Raw genomic sequence first — 22,012 nt, forward strand, 5'->3', positions numbered from 1 at the left:
TGGATACCGAAGAATTACTTCCTTCCCTTTCTACTTGTCATGCAGGTGATAAAAGATGCCAAAAGCTGCTGAGTCTCAATGTTTTTAAATTTTATGATTTTACTTTTTTAGCAATTTTAACCAGTATAGTTTAAATATTTAAATATATGTTTTTAATTGATATTTAGGTTTTTATTTTTGTACATTTTTAATAATAAATATATATTGAAGTTTTTATTTGGAGTAATCAAGAATTATTCATGTACCCAATTCCTGACCAGCAAAGGTTTTTCAGTTATCTAGTGTTGCTAATGATTTGGATGCAGGAAATAATTTTGGCATTGTTTATTTGGATTTTAACAAAGTATTTGATACAGTCTTACATAAAAGATTGCTTTATAAGCTGGCACACACTGGGATCACGTGAAGGATCATTAGATACATTACAGGGTGACTGCAGTTCGGGAAGTAGGCAAAGGTTACAATTAATGGGTACATTCTATGATTAGAAGTGGAATCCTTCAAGAATTGGTATTGAGGCCTTGTTTCTCCTGTTTCTGAGTTTCTTAGGTAATATTGATGAAGGGATGCAGGATGTGATGTCAGAATTTGAAGATAGTAGGAAGACTAGAACTATAGTTAATGACTATCATAGACAGTGCTCCTTCAGTATGACTTTAATAAGTTTCTAGGGTAATCAGATTAGCATTAGTAGGGCATATGATGGAAGAAGCAAGCTTATATAGCATCAGCCAGGGAAAAAAAAAAAGGAAAAGAAAAAAACCACCCTTCCCATTTCATTCATCCATCCATTCATTCCAAATGTTTGTCTAGGTCTGCCTTGAACTTATTTAAGTTGCTGACCTCCACTACACCAGATGGAAGTTTGTTCTAACTATCACCCCCCCCCAGCTAAAGGCGAATTTCCGCACATCTATTCTACAATCGTCTATCGTCTTTCCTCAGTTTGAATTTATGTCCCCTCAGGTGAGTAATCTGAGCAAGAGGAAGAATCCCATTGGCACTGAGCTTGCTCAGTCCATTCAAGGCCTTATACACCTCAATTAGATCACCTCACAGGTGCCTAGTCTCCAGAAGCTGCAATTTGCAGAACTTAAGCCTTTCTTGGAAACACCAATCCTTTGTTCCACTCACCAATCTTGTCCCTCTCTGTACTTGTTCCAGCAGCTCTACATCTTTCCTAAAATTAGGCCTCCAGACCTGTATACAGCACTCAAGGTGTGGCCTGACCATTGCCTTATACAGGATAAATGGCTGCTATGCTTAATATTACAAAATTCAAGATTCTACACTTGGGTAAATAACACCAAAATGCAGTTCATAGGGTCCATGATGACCTGTTAATGATTATCAGATAATTTCTTGTAGAGATAGGGAGGTTGTAATTCCACTGTGTAAGGCAGTTGTGGGAATGCACTTGGAATACTGTCTGAATATGGGAACTGTACCTAAAAACAGACATCAAGCTTCTTGAAAAGGTACAAAGAAGGGCAAATGTGCCTGATAAGATTGGTAAGGGAGTGCATGTATGGGGGAGATACTTCAAACACATGGGCTGCAGAACTTGGTAATTGGATACTATAGAGATGTGATTGAGGTTTATTCTGTTCCCTCTCAGAAGAAATAATAAAAATGAATGAAGGGAAAATTATCATGGTATTAAATGACACCAGAACCAGCTTTTCAGCATGAATTCAAACCAAGAAAGAGTTATAGAGTGGATTGTAGGTTTTCCTTTAGTCAGTCAGTTGATTATACTATGTGGATGGTTGATAGTTGGAACAAACTTCCATCTGGTGTAGTGGAGCTCAGCAACTTAAATAAGTTCAAGGCAGAACTAGACAAACATTTGGAATAAATGGATGAAATGGGAAGGGCAGGGTTTTTTTTTTTTTTTTTGGCTGATACTATATAAGCTTGCTTTCTTGCATCATATGCCCTACTAACGCTAATCTAATTACCCCATAAACTTATTAAAATCATCCTGAAGGAGTACTGCCTATGATAGTCAAATCACTGGTAGAAGTTGCCTCCATGTAGTCTCAGAATTTGTTAAAATTAAAAGGCTAGCTGAACCAGTGCCTATTGGAGCAGGGGATACAAACTGGTAATTTTTTTTTTTTTTTTTTTGCTGGTGCAGCAAAATTACAGCTGTCTTGCAACCATGGCCAACATTAATACTGATGTTCTCTATGGTAGGAAGCACTTCAGAGAGTTACCACTGAAAACCCATAATGGGAAAAGGTTAATAGATGTGGTAAAAAGGACTTTCAGATGAAGACCAAAAACAAAAATATTTATTTGTGTTTATATATTAAGTAATAATTCCTACACTGGAGATATATCTTCATTGTGGGAAGTGGTTAAAGAGCTGTCAGTTCTTTGACAAATGGTTCATAAGAAAACTATGAACAACAGCATGTTTAGTTTTCCAGTATTCCAAGAATTAAATTTTATTTAATTGTGTATTGAAATAACTATACAAATTGCTTTTTTAAGTGCTTCCATTGAAAAGTTGTCTAAATAGATCACGCACTAACTGTTTTATTATGACCAACTCATACCACAGTAGCATTAATCTCTCATAAGGTGAGACTGTTACGATAAGTTACCTCAGTATTGCACTACCAATAAGTAACACTTCTGTTTAGTAATGTAGTGCCACCTTCATGACAACTGTTGACTACTTTTTGACACTTCTTCAGTGGGAAGACAGGCACCTGTCAGTGCAGAACCTGATAACCCAGTTGTGTGCGTGCATGTGCATGCATGTGTTCCTCACAATTATGAGAAATGCCAAGCACTGAAACAGCTACCCGAGAGGTGTCACATTACTAATAAATAACATATTTGTCATAGAAGATGTGTTATTTAATAATTGTGCAGTAATAAGGTATCACAACTCATTGTGATAGTCCCATGTAGTAATGTGAGACTGTTGCCATTATAGTAAGATTTTGTCTTAAACTATTGCTCATTCTCATTACTAAATTTTTTTTTCTTTTTTTATTCTTACAGATCACTTGCCAACATCTAATAAGTCTTCAAGATACAGAGGAATCTAGTCAGGTAATTGCTCGTAAATGCCAGGCTGCCATTGAAAATGCATTACAGTTACTTGCTGAAACAAATTATAAGACACTTTCTTTGGATATGATCAACAACTGCATTATGCTTTTAATAAATGAAGGAGCTATAAAAAGGAACAAAAGGTAACACTTTAATGCAGCATTTAGTGAATATGTGGTAGACTTGTATATTGGATTTCATATTTGTATAATACATTTACTATAGCATAGGATAATCATCTTTTGGAAAATTTGTTCCAAGGTTATCTAGGCCAAGATCATTCCTCTCTCTCTCTCTCTCTCTCATTTTCTTTTGTTTTTCTTCTTACAGTTTCATTTTTATAGCTTCTGTTTGGATTCTTTTTATCTCTTATGCAGAGATGCCGTGGTTTCTTAATCAGTTTTCCTCTTTATTAATCCTGTGCAGTCTAGTGTCATGTCCAGCATATCTGTTGGTGTTTTTGATTACAGAATTTGTTTTCCTGCTGTGCTGGCATAATTATTTTACTACCATCTGTCTACATTTCATATAAACAACTGAAAAGATAAATTAATATTTATTATTGTTCATATTCAATATTTAATCATAGGTGGTATTGTTCTTTTTAGTGCTCTTTCAAGGTGCCTCCGTAGCCAGGTGGGCAGGAGCAGCAGTGTGTAGCACATTCTTCTTGATTAGACCGGGGTTCAAGCCCGTGACCACCAAATACGGAGGATGCGGAAGGTCAGGGAATGACCACCGCATATCCCCTGAGCAATATGGCCTTAGTTGCTAATGCTCCTAAAAATCAAATAACAAAAATAACAGTGCTCTTTCAATCGAATGCTGTAGTACCACAAACGTTGGCATTTCTGATTATGAAATTTGATTTTCAAATGTACTGCCTAAATTATTTTACTGCCATCTATTTATACCTTGTATAAACAATGTAAAAAAACAAAATCTATGTCAATTGTTAATGGTAGGCGGTGGGGTTTTTTTATTTTATTTATTTTTTTGTCTGATTGTCTGAGGTCTAAACGTCTCATTTGATACAACTGTCTGTGTTTCTGATTATGAAATATGTTTTCCCAGTATGCTGGCTCAGTTGTTATGATGCCATCCATTTATACTTCATATAAGCATCTGAAAAACTAAATTATATTGCCACACTCGTAGAGTAGGTAGTACTTTATTTTATTTTATTTTTTTTTTTTGTCACCCTGAAGTCCATTATGGAAATAGGCTCAACTGTCAGTGTTTTTGATTATAAAGTTTTCTTGCTGTATTGCCATCCATTTATATTTCATATAAATGATCTGGAAAACTAAGCCGATATTTATATTCAATAGTCAACAGCAAGCAGTGTTGTTTTTTCAGTTTAGAAGTCACAAACTGACTTATGTTTTGTTTTACAGTGAAGTACAAAGGGTACTAGGAAAGTTTTGCAATATGACGCAACAATGAATCACAGGAAGCTGCTTGTTGCTGCATGTTGAGACATGTTCATACGTGCATAGTAGCCGCCGCTCCAAGTCGATGGGCTCAGTTATTCATTAGTAGTGAGAGTGTAAAGTGCTTGCGATGGCATCGTGGTCACGAAATGAGATAAGGACAGTTTTGCGGTATAATTTCGTGCGTGGTTTAACCATAGACCAGTGCTTAGAAGAAATGACTCTTGCACTAGATGATGATTGTCCACATCGTACAACGATATTTAGGTGGTATAGAGAATTCCAAAGGGGAAATTTCACTCTGGAGGATTCTGAGAGGCCGGGAAGGCCACGAACGTCAGTTACGGAGGAAAACGTTACTGCTGTGAGGAAAATGCTTGACGAAAACAGGCGAGTGACCAACCAACAGATAGAGGATACTTTGGGCCTAAATGCACCAGCAATTCGTTCGATTCTGCAAGATCATTTGCACGTGAAGAAACTTTGTTCTCTCTGGGTGCCGCATCAACTGACTGAAGAGCAGATGACATGACGTGTGACTTGGTGCCGGGAGATGTTAAAAAAGTTTGATAAGGGACAATCTCGGTATGTGAACAACATCGTGACAGGTGACGAGACTTGGCTGTACTATTACGATCTGCCGACCAAGGCTCAAAACAAAGTTTGGGTCTTTGATGATGACGACACACCCGTAATTGTCAGAAAATCCCGATCTGTAAAGAAGAAAATGATAGCTGTATTTTTCAAATCGAGTGGAATTGTGGAACGTGTCGTTTTGGACACGCAGAAGACAGTCACAGCTAAGTGGTATACTGAACAATGCCTGCCTAAAGTCATTGGATCTATGAAGAACCTGCAGCCAAAGTCAAAAATGGACACCTGGTACCTCCATCACGATAATGCTGCAGCTCACCGCGCCAAAGCCTGCACCGAATATTTGACCACGACAGGACTGAAACTTCTCGAGCACCCTCCCTACAGTCCAGACCTTGCTCCCTGCGACTTTGCACTGTTCCCGCATGTGAAAATGAAGCTAAAAGGGAGGCGGTTTTCCAGTGATGAGGACCTTCTACGGGCTTGGGACAACGAGTGTGCTTTACTCCCTAGTGAAACTTGGCAGAACTGGTTTAAAGATTAGTTTCGGAGGATTGAGAGGTGTATTGAATGTAGAGGAAATTACTTTGAAAAAATTAAATAAACAAAGCTGTATTGCAAAACTTTCCTAGTACCCTTTGTATTTAGACATGTTATCAGGAACTTAAAGACTTTTCTGGTGGAGAAATTGAGAGGAAAAGAGGAAACTCTTACAAATAAGATAGTTTGTGACTGGGTTTTGGTTTCACTAATTGAAGTAAAGATAGGGAGAATAATACATAAACCAAGTCATTTTGAAGAATTATTTGATTTATGTATTAATTATTTATAGCAAGCATAAAATTATGCTTGTTTTTCATTACTTTCTTACATCTTTAGATTCACTTTTTCATCAAAATTCATCCCCCCCTTATCTGATGCATGCTATTTTATTGTAATCATAAATATTAATAATTTATTTTCACTTTTTCTTTGCAGCTTTATTCATCTAAATAGCTTTCTAATCCAACCTTTAATTTATTATAATTGAGTGTCTCACTTAGGTTTTTCACCTTCTTTCCATGTCACCCATCCCTTATTCTCTTTCTTTCTTTCTATCCTTTCCCTACTAGTACCTTGTGCTCTACATTTCCATCTGTCAGTTCTTTCTTTCGCTTAATTATTATAACTTTGCTTATATACTGTATATGTGTTTTTTGAATGTGTTTTAGTAACCAAGAGTTAAGCAACAAACTGAATTTTAGCAATATCACAATAATGAGCTTAAATAAAAAAAAAAAAAATTAAAAAAAATCAGGTTAAATCAGGAGGAGAAAGAACTTTGAGGGATTGTTGTATATGAAAATATAAACTTAACCAAATTTTGAAATTTTCCATAATATTTTAATATTTTCAGGATTTTCTTGAAAATGTCATGTAATAAAATAGGAATTTTATTTGTTTTGGGATGCATTGATTAAGCAGAGGTAAGAATGTTAAAAATAAAAATATTTTCAGTGCATCTTAATGAAATAAAAATTACAAGATAAGGAATAGTTGTTTCATCATTAAAATTTTGCAAAACAAAATTTGGTTTTGCTAAAGATACCCAAAATAGCAATAGTTTTAGCTTTCTTATATAAACTACTTTGAAAAAATTAAATGCTACATTGCATGTTGATGAATTGCACTTACTTCATCTGCAAAGAATTCATATCTCAGGAAACAATTTTAAGCCAGAAGAAGGAAGTATGAGTATCTTCTCCTTACCATTTGACATCAATATTTACTTGGCTCCTTAACATACAAAAATATGAGGTGTGCCAATAAAGTTTCTGGACTGGTGCAATAAAAAGAACACAAAGCAAAGGAGCTCAAAAATGGATATGGATTTATTTTTATTCAAAGTAAACACCTTCTGACTGAATGCACTTATTATGCCATTCTAAAGTTTCTGAAAATAGTCAGTGAAGACATCCAAATAGATGATGTTCAGCTTGGTGGTTGCATTTTTCTTTATGCCCTCAACATCCTGAAATCTCTTTCTTCGAGGACAGTTTTCACTTTGGGAAAGAGGAAAAAGTCTGCTGGTGCTAAATGGGAGAGTGTAGGATAGTTGGTTGAACTGTAAAACTGTACAATGCCATGTTTCATCAGAAATGTCTTTACAACAAGCATGGAATGGGTGAGGTATTGTTGTTCAAAAAGAACCAACTGCCTTTCTCTTTAAATTGTGGACTCACCCAGGAAATGCACTTCAGCAGTCTTTGAAGCACCTGTAAATAGAATGCAGCATTGACTCTCTTCCCTTTAGGTACAAATTCCTTGTGAATCACACCATTTGTCAAAAAAGATGATCAGCATTGTCTTAATCCTAGACTTCTGCAAACAAAACTTTTTGAGCCTTGGTGGCAATTTTGAAGTCCACTGAATGCTCTGACACTTCTCTGTGGGTTGTACTGAAGCACCCAGTGCATATCAAAGGAGGTTAGGCAGGCGAAGGCAGATTACGAGAAATCCTTGGCAAAAGATGCTAAGAAAGACAGCAAGGATTTCTTTACTTATATAAACTCTAAAAGGAAGGGGATGAATCTGATTGGTCCACTTGACATCCGATGGTTCGACTGTTGACGATCTCCTGCTCAGACAGCAAACAAACTGAATGAGTATTTTGCCTCTACATTCACACATGAGGAATTATTAAGGTTTGAAAATGGCAGAAGGTTATCAAATTGTAGCAGGGTACTTAATGATTTTGTAATAACTGAGAGCAAAGTGGAGGAGAAATTGTTGAAGTTAAACATTAGAAAAGCATCTGGGGTGGATAGGATCTATCCAGTTATATTAAAGGAGGTGGCAAAGCAACTAAGCAAACCCTTAGCCATAATTATGAGAGCATCCTTGGATTCAGGGGAGGTTCCCATGGACTGAAGATGTGCAAATGTATTCCCAATTCACAAAGGGGGATCGAAGGATGACACGAGTAATTACAGACCAGTTAGTTTAACTTCTGTTCCGGTTAAAATAATGGAGTCACTGGTTAAAGATGCATTGCAGCATCATCTAGACAAGACTGCAGCAATAATTCAGATACAGCATGGGTTTGTTAAGGGAAATTCTTGTCTGACAAATTTGATTGGTTATTATGATGTGGTTACAAAGGAACTGGATGCAAAAAATAATTTTGATATCATATATTTGGATTTCAGGAAAGCTTTTGACACTGTTGCGCATGGAAGACTATTGTACAAATTGGAGCAGAATGGTATTAAGGGTAAGTTGCTACAATGGATAAAAGGATGGTTAAGTGGGAGAAGACAGAGGGTGGTAATCATGGGTGCTGCTCTTCGTGGACTAATGTTATTAGTGGAGTCCCACAGGGTTCGGTGTTGGGTCCTCTGTTGTTTTGTATATTTATCAATGTGATATTGATGAAGGTATATCAGGCTTAGTGTCGAAGTTTGTAGATGATACAAAGGTTGGCAGGGTTGTTAATGACAGTAATGGCAGTCTGCTACTGCAACAGGATCTAGATAATTAGGGCAGATGGGTTAAGAAGTGGCAACTGAAGTTTAACCTTGACAAATGCAAAGTACTGCATATGGGTAGAAGTAACCCCAGAGAAACGTACCAACTGTGTGGTACTACACTTAAGGTGGTAGAAAATGAAAAAGACCTGGGAGTAATTGTGCAGTCAGATATGAAGTTTTCTGAGCAGTGCAGACAGGCTGCCAGGGCAGGTCATGAGGTTTTGTCAATGATATATAGGAATTTTGCTAGCAGGGAAAAGGAGGTGATTGTCCCTCTGTATAAGGCAATGGTCAGGCCACGCCTTGAGTACTGTGTACAGGTGTGGAGGCCTCATTTTAGGAAGTATGTCGATTTGCTTGAATGTGTACAGAGAAGGGCAACAAGATTGGTGAGGGGAATGAAGGGATCCTCTTACCAAGAGAGGTTTAAGTTCTGCAAATTGCAGTGGCTTGAGACTAGGCACCTGTGCGGTGATCTGATTGAGGTGTATAAGGCCTTGTATGGGTTGAGCATGCTGAATTCTGATGGGATCCTTCCACTTGTTCAGATTATGAACCTAAGGGGGCATAAATTCAAATTAAGAAAAGACAGATGTAGAATAGATGTGCGGAAATTTGCCTTTAGCCAGCGGGTGGTTAATTGCTGGAACAAACTTCCATCTGTCATTGTGGAAGTTGATAGGTTATAGGTTGAATAAATTTGAAGAACTGGACAGGCATTTGGAGGGAATGGTATGATTTTTTTTTTTTTGGCTGATGCTGCATAAGCTCATACACTTGCTTTCTTGCCTCACATGCCACTACTACTACAATATAGTCAAGGAAATTAGGATTTTCTTGACAAGTCTGGATGAAGTCTTCGCATGATGATACTCTTTGCTTTTGCTCATCCCAGTCCACTTGACATCAGAAAAGTAAACAGTGTTTAAATACTGAAATCCTATATATTCTTTTATCAAAAAAATATTTCCACTTTTGTAGCACATAGCAATGTGAATAGCATATCCATAAGTTAAATTTAAAAAAAAAAAAAAAAAAAAAAAAACAGAATACAGCTGAAAGTTCCCTCTTCAAAAAGCAACTTGAGTCTTTAGTATTTCTTCCAATGTAAATGAAGCATGTAAGGAAAACTTGATTCCAAAATTCACTGAATTTATTTTATTAATATTTTTTTGGTTCAGATCAGTAGTTTTATATTTTTATGCCTCAATTATCAAATTTTAATATGTAACTTGTATAATTTTTAAAAAATATAATAGTGATCTTTAGTGCTCTCACTGCTGAGCATCTTATAAAAGTTTAGTCAGGTCCCAATTATAGAAAAGTTTCTGTTCACACCTGTGCAATTTTCTGATAGGGAGAAAATAAGGGTATAAGCTGGACAAACCCAGTGGAAGTAGCAAGATGGATAACTGGTCATTAGCCAGCAAAGCAGCTTATGTAGTCAATCCTAGAAAATGAAAATTCATGAAGATCTGCAATTATCATCCTCAGATTACTTCATCTTAGAGTAAACAGTATATATGCATAATTGCAAGATGAAATAGTTCTAATCCAAGTTGACTACCAGTGGAAGGATTGTTTCAAGGCAGAATGTTTATGATACAGGGAGAGATTCTTAAACCTTATGTTCACCCTTTTGGTCTTTACAATTGCCTTTGTAATGGATGTCAATCCCACACCAACATTAGTGGGCCACCATCATTAACAATGAAGTTAAGGCACAAAGATTGGGCTGCATGTGATGTGTCCTTGGCCTTGATTCTTAATTCTGTGAAGTATGTTTGGGAAGATACTTTGCAACCTATACCACCCATTCTGGATATCACCATAAACATAAGCCTACTGTTATTGGCAAGAGTAGATTACTATTCTTATCAGCCCATGCTAATTCTTCGTACAAACACTATAAAGTATGTATTGCCATGAGAGAAGATCCTACTCCAGATTATTGTTCTCCAGCTGCTTTTTCATATTTCATATCAAAAAATTATTTTGTTAATGTATAAGTTTGTTTGCATTTATTTCAAATCATCTTTTAAATATTTACTAAAACAGTGAGAATATTTTCACATATTCAGTTTTTTGTGTAACTTTTTTGTACAGTGATATATTAGTAAGTATAAATTTAGAATTTGAACAAATTTCTGAACCAATTCATTTTAGAATTAGCAAGTATACATTTTCTTTTGGTGTAAAGAATTTTACATTGCTGAGTATTTTATTTATTTTATATAGAAAAGCTGTGTATAGTGTTTCTTTAATGAAAATTATTTTATTTTATTTTTGTAGAGAAAAAGAAGTTATTCTAGTCCCAATTCCATCTCAGATTTCCATCATTTTGAAAGATATTGGTAGGTATCCTTTTGTTTCTTACATTAACAAGTTGTTAGTCAAGTTTTCTTATTTTGCAGTTTTTTTTTAACCTAAAAGACACTACTGATGAATATAAGTATCACTTGAGTTAAATGAGGAATGCATTTCTGGAAATCATCACATCAAGGTAAAACACAGATGTTTTTTTTTTTTTTTTTTTTGATTTGGTAGTTGTTGGCGCATCGGCTTCTGTGGCCATATTGCACCTCCCAAGGTTTTTGCAGTACTTTGATCCAAGCCCGAGGCGGGAATCGAACCTGCGACCTTTGGGTTGCCGGGCAGGTACTTTACCCACTCGGCTAGCCCGGTCGGCAAAACACAGATGTATCACTCAAACTATTTTATAGGTTACCTATTCACATTAACATAGTGATAATTTCAACAATAATTGTTAGAGTTCTTAAAAAACTTATTGAATGAATTAATTAAATGTGGGATAAAATCATTGTATTTGTGTATATTCCAACAATGGTGGGACTTGGTCGATTGCCAGACCGATGTGGGCTACATTACTAATGCACATCTTATCACAGGAAGCTGCCTTCTGTCAGGCAAGGTTTTTTTTTTTTTTTAACATGTAATTCTACACAAATGTATCTCTGCTTTTCCAGGTGTTTTTATTCGAACATGCACATCATGGCTTGCAGAATTCTAAAAATAACTTTAGAAAAAAGAACTTGATTATAGATTCACGTTAGTTCAGAATGTGTCACTTACTTTCAACTGTGTTATGTTTCATTCCTGACATTGTGTGACATTCCTGAGATTGAATATTTTACTTTTGAACCTTTGTCAAAAGTTTTTAGTGGAAAATTGCCATTAATAAATTTTCTGGTTATACCCGACCTTTTTAACAGTGAGCAAATTTCTCATTGTTAGGAATCTGCATAAACAATCTCTCATATCTGAGAGTTATCAGACACTATTTATGGCCTAGGTATTTTCTTTTATATAAATAGATTAATTAGATCAGTGCATTCTTTTATTATTAAGGACCAAATAAATAACTTTTCTTGTATAATATGGATGATATTTGGAACATCATTAGAACTACAGTATTTAGATAGTTAATAGCATTAGCATTAGTAGAGGCATATGATGCAAGAAAGCAAGCTTATTCAGCATCAGCCAAAAAAAAAAAAAAAAAAAAAAAATCCCACTCCCATTTTACCACTCCATTCGTTCGAAATACCTGTCCAGTTGAGCTTTAAATTTGTTTAGGCTATCAACTTCAACAACAAGTGATGGAAGTCGGTTCCACCAACCAACCACCCGCTGGCCAAAGGCAAATTTCCGCACATCTATCCGACATCCGTCCTTCCTCAATTTGAATTTATGCCCTCTCAGGTGATTATTCTGAGCAAGATGAAGAATCCCATTGGCATTGAGCATGCTCAAACCATTCAAAGCCTTATACACCTCTATCAGATCACCTCGCCGGTGCCTAGTCTCCAGACTCTGTAATTTGCAAAACTTAAGCCTTTCTACGTAAGAGCAACCCTTTGTTCCATTCACTAATCTTGTTGCCCTTCTCGGTACCCGTTCCAGCAGCTCTACATCCTTCTTGAAATGAGGCCTCCAGACCTGTATACAGTACTCAAGATGTGGCCTAACCATTGTGCCTTATACAAGGGAATAATCACCTTCTTATCCCTGCTAGAAAAATTCCTGTATATCATTGACAAGACACCATGAGCTACTCTTGCAGCTCGTCTGCACTGCTCAGAGAACTTCATATCTGCCTGCACAATTACCCCCAGGTCCTTTTCATTCTCCACCACTGTCAGTGTAGTACCGCAGAGTTGATACGTTGCTCTGGGGTTACTGTTTCCCATATGTAGTACTTTACATTTTTCAATGTTAAACTTCATTTGCCACCTCTCAGCCCATCTGTTCAACCTTTCCAGATCCTGTTGCAGCAGCATAGCGTCAGTAGTGTCCTTAACAACCCTGCCAACCTTTGTATCATCTGCAAACTTGGACATTAAACTTGATATCCCATCATCAATATCATTCATAAACACCGAAAACAACAACGGACCCAATACTGAACCCTGAGGAACTCCACTAATAACATTAGTCCACGTTGAGCAGTGTCCATTGATTACCACTCTCTGTCTTCTGCCACTCAACCATCCCCTTATCCATAGCAGCAATTTGCCTCCAATGCCACACTGCTCCAATTTGTGCAGCAGTCTTCCATGTGCAACAGTATCAAAAGCCTTTCTAAGATCCAAATATATAACATCAAAGTTATTCCCTGCATCCAGTTCTTTTGTGACTACATCATAGTATCCAATCAAATTGGTCAGGCAAGACCTGCCCTTAACAAAACCATGCTGCGTCTGAGCTATAACTGAATTCTTGTCTAGATGATCCTGCAGTGCTTCTTTAACCAGTGCCTCCATTAATTTACCTGGAACAGAAGTTACACTAACAGGTCTATAATTACTTGTGTCAGCCTTTGATCCTCCTTTGTGAATTGGGGTTACATTTGCACATCTCCAGTCTATGGGTACCTCCCCTGAGTCCAAAGAAGCTCTCATAATTATGGCTAGGGGTTTGCTTACTTCCTTTGCTGCCTCCTTTAATATAACTGGATAGATCCCGATCCATCCTTTTTTATGTTTATCCTCAACAATCTCTCCTCCACTTTCCTCTCAGTTATTACAAAATCATCCAGCTCACTGCCAATGTTTACTTTACCTACATCATTCTCCTTCCTGAATAACTCCTCATGCGTGAATGTAGATGCAAAATACTCGTTTAGATTGTTAGCCACCTGAGCAGGATCCTCAACTATTGAACCATCAATATCCAGTGGACCAATCTGATTCATCCCTTTCCTTCTCGAGTTTAAATATGTAAAGAACTCTTTTCTGTTTTTCTTTGCATCCTTTGCCAAGGATTTTTCGTAGTCTGCCTTTGCCTGCCTAATCTCCTTTGTGACTTGGTTACAGACCAACTTATATCTATCATAGGCTTCATGTCACCCATTAATTTGTATGTATCCCATGCAATTTTCTTCTCTGCCACATGTCTCATTAGTTCATTTGACAACCATTTAGGCCTAAACCTTGAACAATATTTCTTAGTTGGTATGTAAAGCCTGGTAGCCTCCAAGATTAGTTCCTTGAATGCTTCCCATTTTGAGTTTGCTGTTGGTAACGTCATCAGTTGGTCCCACCGTATAGAATTTAAATACTGTCTCAGACCATCATAGTCGCCTTTACGAAAACAAAAACCCTTCCCTTTACCTCTGATGGTAGTTAGCTCCTTGAGTAAATCCCACTGCAACACACTGTGATCACTGCCACCTAGTGGTTCATTTATCTGCAGATTCTTAATGCATGAAGAATCACTACTGATAATCAGATCAAGAGTATTGCTCCCTCTTGTTGCCTCACGAACATGCTGATGTAGAAAACAATCATCCAATAAATCCACAAAAGCCTTGCTAGTGTGCGAGTGACCAAGCCACAAATTCCAGTCAATATCTGGGAAATTAAAATCCCCCATTATAAGACTCTCTGATTTACTGGCCCACTCTATTTCCCTGTACAATATCTTATTATACTCATCAGAGTCATTAGGCCTATAGCACACTCCTACTCGCAATTTGGATTTCCCTATGCTTATGTCACACCAAACTGACTCGACACTGCCCTGTCCATCGATGTCGACTGGCTTCACTTCCTTGGACTTTATGTGTTTCTTAATTAATAGCATAACCCCTCCTCCCCTCCTGTCCTGTCTATCCTTTCTATACACATTGTATTCCCCAAATTCCAGTTCCGCATTACTTATATCTGTGTGACACCACGTCTCTGATATCCCAACAATATCTGCCTTTGATGTTTTGAGCAATACCTCAAATTCATCAAATTTATTTACCAAACTCCTAGCATTGGTGTACACGCAGGTATACATGCACCTGTTTCTATTCTTAGCTACCCTAACACAACCCATGTGTTTACTTGTACCGCAATGACTCCCAGCAGTCTCTGAAATATCCTGCATCTTGTTTTTCAGGCTTCTGCTCATTTCAATAGAAGCAGTGCAAGAATCACTTCCACCTCTGCCAGTGGCCACTGTTAATCTATTAGTCATTGTATCCCCCCAACTAGCAGTTTTCCGACCCACCTAACACTGCCTCGACAGCATCAGCAAAAATTCTTGCACCCTTTCTATTTAAGTGTATCCCATCCCTGTAGAAGCAATCTCTCCTGTTAACAAGTACAGTCCAGGCTGAAAAAAATTCTACCCCTTGAGCCTTGCACAATCCCTCCAGGGCCGAATTGATCGACAAGGCTCTCATCATATACTCCCTCCTATCGTGTCTGGGCAGAATTGCAGACACTTTCAAATTCAACCCTAATTCACGGCTTTTTTTCAACAGTGACCTGTACTTGCTAAGTAATTCCGCCGGTCTCCTACTCTTAATATCATTAGTGCCAACGTGTACAACTATATCACCTTTTGTGCCCTTAAAAGATGATATCCGCTCTACAACGTCATCAACCTTTGCCCCTGGCAGACATACCCTGGTCCTATTCCACCTATCCTTTTTACAAAGCATGTTCCCCGTTTCCCTGACAATAGAGTCACCAACAACTACTAGTTCCTGTGGGACCAGCGCATTCTGCCTAGGGGGCTGCCTCTGTGTTGCCTGATGACCAAGTGCAAGCTCTGGCGTTGATGTGGGCAGCTGAGAGCTTGATGGGCCCTCAATTTATTTCCTTCGAGGGCATCCACCCTGTCCTTCAAGCTCTCATAAATTCCCATAACAACGCTGAGTTGTCGCTTGATTTCCTTGCACTCCTTACATCGTGCACACACAAAGACATCCCCCTTGGCAGTATCATGTCCCGTACCCGACTGCTCCGCAAACATCAAGCAAACAGTGCATTTTAAAAGACTGTGATTCAGAGGGCAACTGCCCCCCTCAGTTCTCCCCTGAACCACAGCACTCCCATTAGCTTGAGCCTTTTGCTTTGCTGCTCTGGTCAGAGTCATGATTCCGATTTAATTCAATAAAATTTCAAAACAAAAATTAAATCCTTAAGTTATTTCCCAAAACAGTTATGTTATATTTTTTTTTTTTCGGTATCTAGTGTTTTCTATGAGTTCCCTTTATACAACTTCCGTATCACGTGTACCACTATAGTTATGTATTAATTATTTGTTACAATTAAGTCGTTATATATATATAGAGTTAAAAATACAATTTAATTGACAATAAAGTTTATCAAGATTAATAGATTTACTGATTAATTTGCAATATTATATTATGCACTATACTACACTAAGCTTATGCTATCGTGTAAAAATGGCTGGAATTCACGAACGGTACTTCTACGGACTCGTAAGTATTGATTAGCTTCCAAATCTCGCTATCTCAATTTAGAATAAACTAAGGATCCAGACTAGGTCTATAATCTACTTATAGAAGATAATTTGATATAACAATTGGTTAATAAATCGACTAAATTTGGTTAAAAAAAAGACCTCTCGTTCAATTTGTGATACGTGGATTTGATACCGTTACCGATACTAAGTAATATCTACAAAATCTCTGTCTAAGTTAAACTTTAAACTAAGTATCGTAACTAGGAATATAAAGCTACTCTAGAAAATAAGTTAATATGACAATTTAAACTAATAAATCAGGAAAAACTTCTCTGTTTCAAGAGCTTCAAGGAGCTAATAGTTTGTTTGAGTCCGTTTGGTGTGACATAAGCATTGGGAGATCAAAATTGAGAGTAGGAGTGTGCTATAGGCCTAATGACTCTGATGAGTATAATAAGAAACTGTACAGAGAAATAGAGTGGGCCAGTAAATCAGAGAGTCTTATAATGGGAGATTTTAATTTCCCAGATATTGACTGGAATTTGGGGGCTGGTCACTCACACACTAGCAGGGCTTTTGTGGATTTATTGGATGATTGTTTTCTACATCAGCATGTTCGGGAGGCAACTAGAGGGAGTAATACTCTTGATTTGATTATCAGCAGTGATTCTGCTGATAATCTGCTGATTCATGCATTAAGAATCTGCAGATAAATGAACCACTAGGTGGCAGTGATCACAGTGTGTTGCAGTGGGATTTACTCAAGGAGCTAACTACCATCAGAGGTAAAGGGAAGGGTTTTTGTTTTCGTAAAGGTGACTATGATGGTCTGAGACAGTATTTAAATTCTATACGGTGGGACCAACTGATGACGTTACCAACAGCAAACTCAAAATGGGAAGCATTCAAGGAACTAATCTTGGAGGCTACCAGGCTTTACATACCAACTAAGAAATATTGTTCAAGGTTTAGGCCAAAATGGATGTCAGATGAACTAATGAGGCATATGGCAGAGAAGAAAAATGCATGGGATACTTACAAATTAACACATGCCACAGAAGCCTATGATAGATACAAGTTGATATGCAACCAAGTTACAAAGGAGGTTAGGCAGGCAAAGGCAGATTACGAGAAATCCTTGGCAAGGGATGCAAAGAAAAACAGCAAAGAGTTCTTTACTTATGTAAACTCTAGAAGGAAGGGGATGAATCAGATTGGTCCACTTGATATTGATGGGTCAACTGTTGATGACCCTGCTCAGGTAGCTAACAAACTAAATGAATATTTTGCATCAACATTCACACATGAGGAGTTATTCAGCGAGGGGAATGCCAGAGGTGTATTCAACTCTAGCAGTAAGCTACAGAATCTTGAAATAACTGGCAGTAAAGTGGAGGAGAAACTGTTGAAGATAAACACAAGAAAGGCACCCGGGGTGAATGGAATCTATCCAGTTATATTAAAGGAGGCAGCAAAGGAAGTAAGCAAACCCTTAGCCATAATTATGAGAGCTTCCTTGGACTCAGGGGAGGTACCCATAGACTGGAAATGTGCAAATGTGACCCCAATTCACAAAGGAGGATCAAAGGCTGACACAAGTAATTATAGACCTGTGAGCTTAACTTCTGTTCCAGGAAAATTAATGGAGGCACTGGTTAAAGAAGCACTGCATGATCATTTAGACAAGACTTCAGTTATAGCTCGGACACAGCATGGTTTTGTTAAGGGGAAGTCTTGCCTGACCAATTTAATTGGATATTATGATGCAGTCACAAAAGAACTGGATGCAGGGAATAGCTTTGATATTATATACTTGGATCTTAGAAAGGCTTTTGATACTGTTGCACATGGAAGACTGCTACACAAATTGGAGCAGTGTGACATTGGAGGCAAATTGCTGCTGTGGATAAAGGGGTGGTTGAGGGGGAGAAGACAGAGGGTGTTAATCAATGGACACTGCTCGTCGTGGACCAATGTTATTAGTGGAGTCCCTCAGGGCTCAGTGTTGGGTCCATTATTGTTTTCTTTATTTATAAATGTTATTGATGATGGTATATCAAGCTTAATGTCCAAGTTTGCAGACGATACAAAGGTTGGCAGGGTTGTCAAGGACACTACTGACACTATGCTGCTGCAACAGGATCTGGAAAGGTTGAGCAGATGGGCTGAGAGGTGGCAAATGAAGTTTAACATTGACAAATGTAAAGTACTACACATGGGAAACAGCAACCCCAGAGCAACGTATCAACTCTGTGGTACTACACTGACAGTGGTAGAGAATGAAAGGGACTTGGGGGTGGTTGTGCAGGCAGATATGAAGTTCTCTGAGCAGTGCAGACGGGCGGCAACAGTAGCTCATGGAGTATTGTCAATGATATACAGGAATTTTTCCAGCAGGGATAAGGAGGTGATTATTCCCTTGTATAAGGCAATGGTCAGGCCACACCTAGAGTACTGTATACAGGTCTGGAGGCCTCATTTCAAGAACGATGGTAGAGCTGCTGGAACGAGTACAGAGAAGGGCAGCAAGATTAGTGAATGGAACAAAGGGGTGCTCTTACGAAGAAAGGCTTAAGTTTTGCAAATTACAGTGTCTGGAGACTAGGCACCAGTGAGGTGATCTGATAGAGGTGTATAAAGCCTTGAATGGTTTGAGCATGCTCAATGCTGATGGGATTCTTCCTCTAGCTCAGAATAATCACCTGAGAGGGCATAAATTCAAATTGAGGAAAGACAGATGTAGGATAGACGTGTGGAAATTTGCCTTTAGCCAGCGGGTGATTGGTTGGTGGAACAGACTTCCATCCCTTGTAGTCGAGGTTGATAGCCTAAATAAGTTTAAGGCTCAGCTGGACAGGTATTTTGAACAAACAGAGGGGTGAAGTGGGTTTTTTTTTGGCTGATGCTGCATAAGCTTGCTTTCTTGCATCAAATGCCTCTACTAATGCTAATGCTAATAATTAAACATGTAATTTATTTAAGTGAATTTTATTGTTAAAAAGTATTACATAAAAGTATTATTCTGGGTTGAATCCTGATTGGATCTTGTTATCAGACCTGCTCAGGAAAGATTTGGCAGTTGTTCCTAACTTTATAGGAGAGAGAGAGAGAGAGAGAGAGAGAGAGAGAGAGAGAGAGAGAGAGAGAGTAATATTTATTAGAGTATCTAATATCTATTAGAGAATAATATCGATAGAGAGTAATATAAGCATTGGGAGATCAAAATTGAGAGTAGGAGTGTGTTATAGGCCTAATGACTCTGATGAGTATAATAAGAAACTGTAGAGGGAAATAGAGTGGGCCAGTAAATCAGAGAGTCTTATAATGGGGGATTTTAATTTCCATGATATTGACTGGAATTTGTGGGTTGGTCACTCACACACTAGCAAGGCTTTTGTGGATTTATTGGATGATTGTTTTTTAAATCAGCATGTTGGGGAGGCAACTAGAGGGAGCAATACTCTTGATTTGATTATCAGTAGTCATTCTTCATGCATTAAGAATCTGTAGATACAGGAACCACTAGGTGGCAGTGATCACAGTGTACTGAAGTGGGATTTACTCAAAGAGTTAGCTACCATCAGAGGTAAAGGGAAGGGTTATTGCTTTTGTAAAGACCACAACGATGGTCTGAGACAGTATTTAAATTCTATACAGTGGGACCAACTGATGATGTTACCAACAGCAAACTCAAAATGGGAAGCATTCAAAGAACTTATCTTGGAAGCTACTAGGCTTTACATACTAACTAAGAAATATTGTTCAAGGTTCAGGCCTAAATGGATGTCAGATGAACTAATGAGACATATGGCAGAGAAGAAAAATGCATGGGATTCATACAAATTAACATGTGACACAGAAGCCTATGATAGATATAAGTTGATCTGTAACCAAGTTACAAAGGAGGTTAGGCAGGCGAAGGCAGATTACGAGAAATCTTTGGCAAGGGATGCAAAGAAAAACAGCAAGGAGTTCTTTACTTATGTAAACTCTAGAAGGAAGGGGATGAATCAGATTCGTCCACTTGATATCGATGGTTCATCTGTTCATGATCCTGCTCAGGTAGCTAACAAACTAAATCAATATTTTGCATCTACATTCACACGTGACGAGTTATTCAGGAAGGGGAATGCCATAGATGAAGTAAACACTGGCAGTGAGCTAGATGATCTTGTAATAATTGAGAGTCAAGTCGAGGAGAAATTTTTTAAGATAAATACAAGAAAGGCACCTGGGGTGGATGGGATCTATCCAGTTATATTAAAGGAGGCAGCAAAGAAAGTAAGCAATCCGTTAGCCATAATTATGAGAGCTTCCTTGGACTCAGGGAAGGTACCCACAGACTGGAGATGTGCAAATGTAACCCCAATTCACAAAGGAGGATCAAAGGCTGACACAAGTAATTATAGACCTGTGAGTTTAACTTCTGTTCCAGGAAAATTAATGGAAGCACTGGTTAAAGATCTTGTTAAAGCACTGCAGGATCATTTTGACACGAATTCAGTTATAGCTCAGACACGGCATGGTTTTGTTAAGGGAAGGTCTTGCCTGACCAATTTGATTGGATACTATGATGTAGTCACAAAAGAATTGGATGCAGGGAATAACTTTGATATTATATATTTGGATCTTAGAAAGGCTTTTGGTACTGTTGCACATGGAAGACTGCTGCACAAATTGGAGCAGTGTGGCATTGGTGGCAAATTGTTGCTATGGATAAAGGGATGGTTGGGTGGCAGAAGACAGAGAGTGGTAATTAATGGACAATGCTCATAGTGGACTAATGTTATTAGTGGAGTCCGTGAGGGTTCAGTGTTGGGTCCATTGTTGTTTTCTGTATTTATAAATAATATCGATGATGGTATATCAAGCTTAATGTCCAAGTTTGCAGACGATACAAAGTTGGCAGGGTTGTTAAGGATTGTTAAGTTGCTATTGACGCTATGCTGCTGCAACAGGATCTGGAAAGGTTGAGCAGATGGGCTGAGAGGTGGCAAATGAAGTTTAACATTGACAAATGTAAAGTACTACATATGGGAAACAGCAATCCCAGAGCAACTTATCAACTCTGTGGTACTATGCTGACAGTGGTAGAGAATGAAAAGGACCTGGGGGTAATTGTGCAGGCAGATATGAAGTTCTCTGAGCAGTGCAGACAGGCTGCAAGAGTAGCTCATGGTGTCTTGTCAATGATATACAGGAATTTTTCTAGCAGGGATAGGGAGGTGATTATTCCCTTGTATAAGGCAATGGTCAGGCCACACCTTGAGTACTGTATACAGGTCTCATTTCAAGAAGGATGTAGAGCTGCTGGAACGAGTACCGAGAAGGGCAACAAGATTAGTGAACGGAACGAAGGGTTGCTCTTACAAAGAAAGGCTTAAGTTTTGCAAATTACAGTTTCTGGAGACTAGGCACTGGCGAGGTGATCTGATAGAGGTGTACAAAGCCTTGAATGGTTTGATCATGCTCAATGCTGAATGGATATTGCCTCTTGCTCAGAATAATCACCTGAGAGGGCATAAATTCAAATTGAGGAAAGACAGATGTAGGATAGATGTGCGGAAATTTGCCTTTAGCCAGCGGGTAGTTGGTTATTGGAACAGACTTCCACCCCATGTTGTGAAGTTGATAGCCTAAATAAATTTAAGGCTCAGCTGGACAGATATTTCGAACGAACGG

General features: G+C 38.1%; 1 protein-coding gene across 1 annotated transcript in view; it reads left to right on the top strand.

Annotated features, from left to right (window-relative positions):
* Window positions 1-22,012, top strand: part of Gnpat (dihydroxyacetone phosphate acyltransferase) — a 153,907-nt gene that overhangs the window by 120,709 nt on the left and 11,186 nt on the right. Inside the window, exons 12-13 of the mRNA XM_090375697.1 lie at window positions 3,019-3,212; window positions 10,898-10,959. Coding sequence (XP_090231823.1) covers window positions 3,019-3,212; window positions 10,898-10,959 — 256 coding nt within the window. The remainder of the gene's footprint in view (window positions 1-3,018; window positions 3,213-10,897; window positions 10,960-22,012) is intronic.

The sequence above is a fragment of the Mastigoproctus giganteus genome, chromosome 6 (assembly GCF_048544385.1).
Source record: "Mastigoproctus giganteus isolate SK-2022 chromosome 6, ASM4854438v1, whole genome shotgun sequence".
NCBI lineage: Eukaryota > Metazoa > Arthropoda > Arachnida > Uropygi > Thelyphonidae > Mastigoproctus > Mastigoproctus giganteus.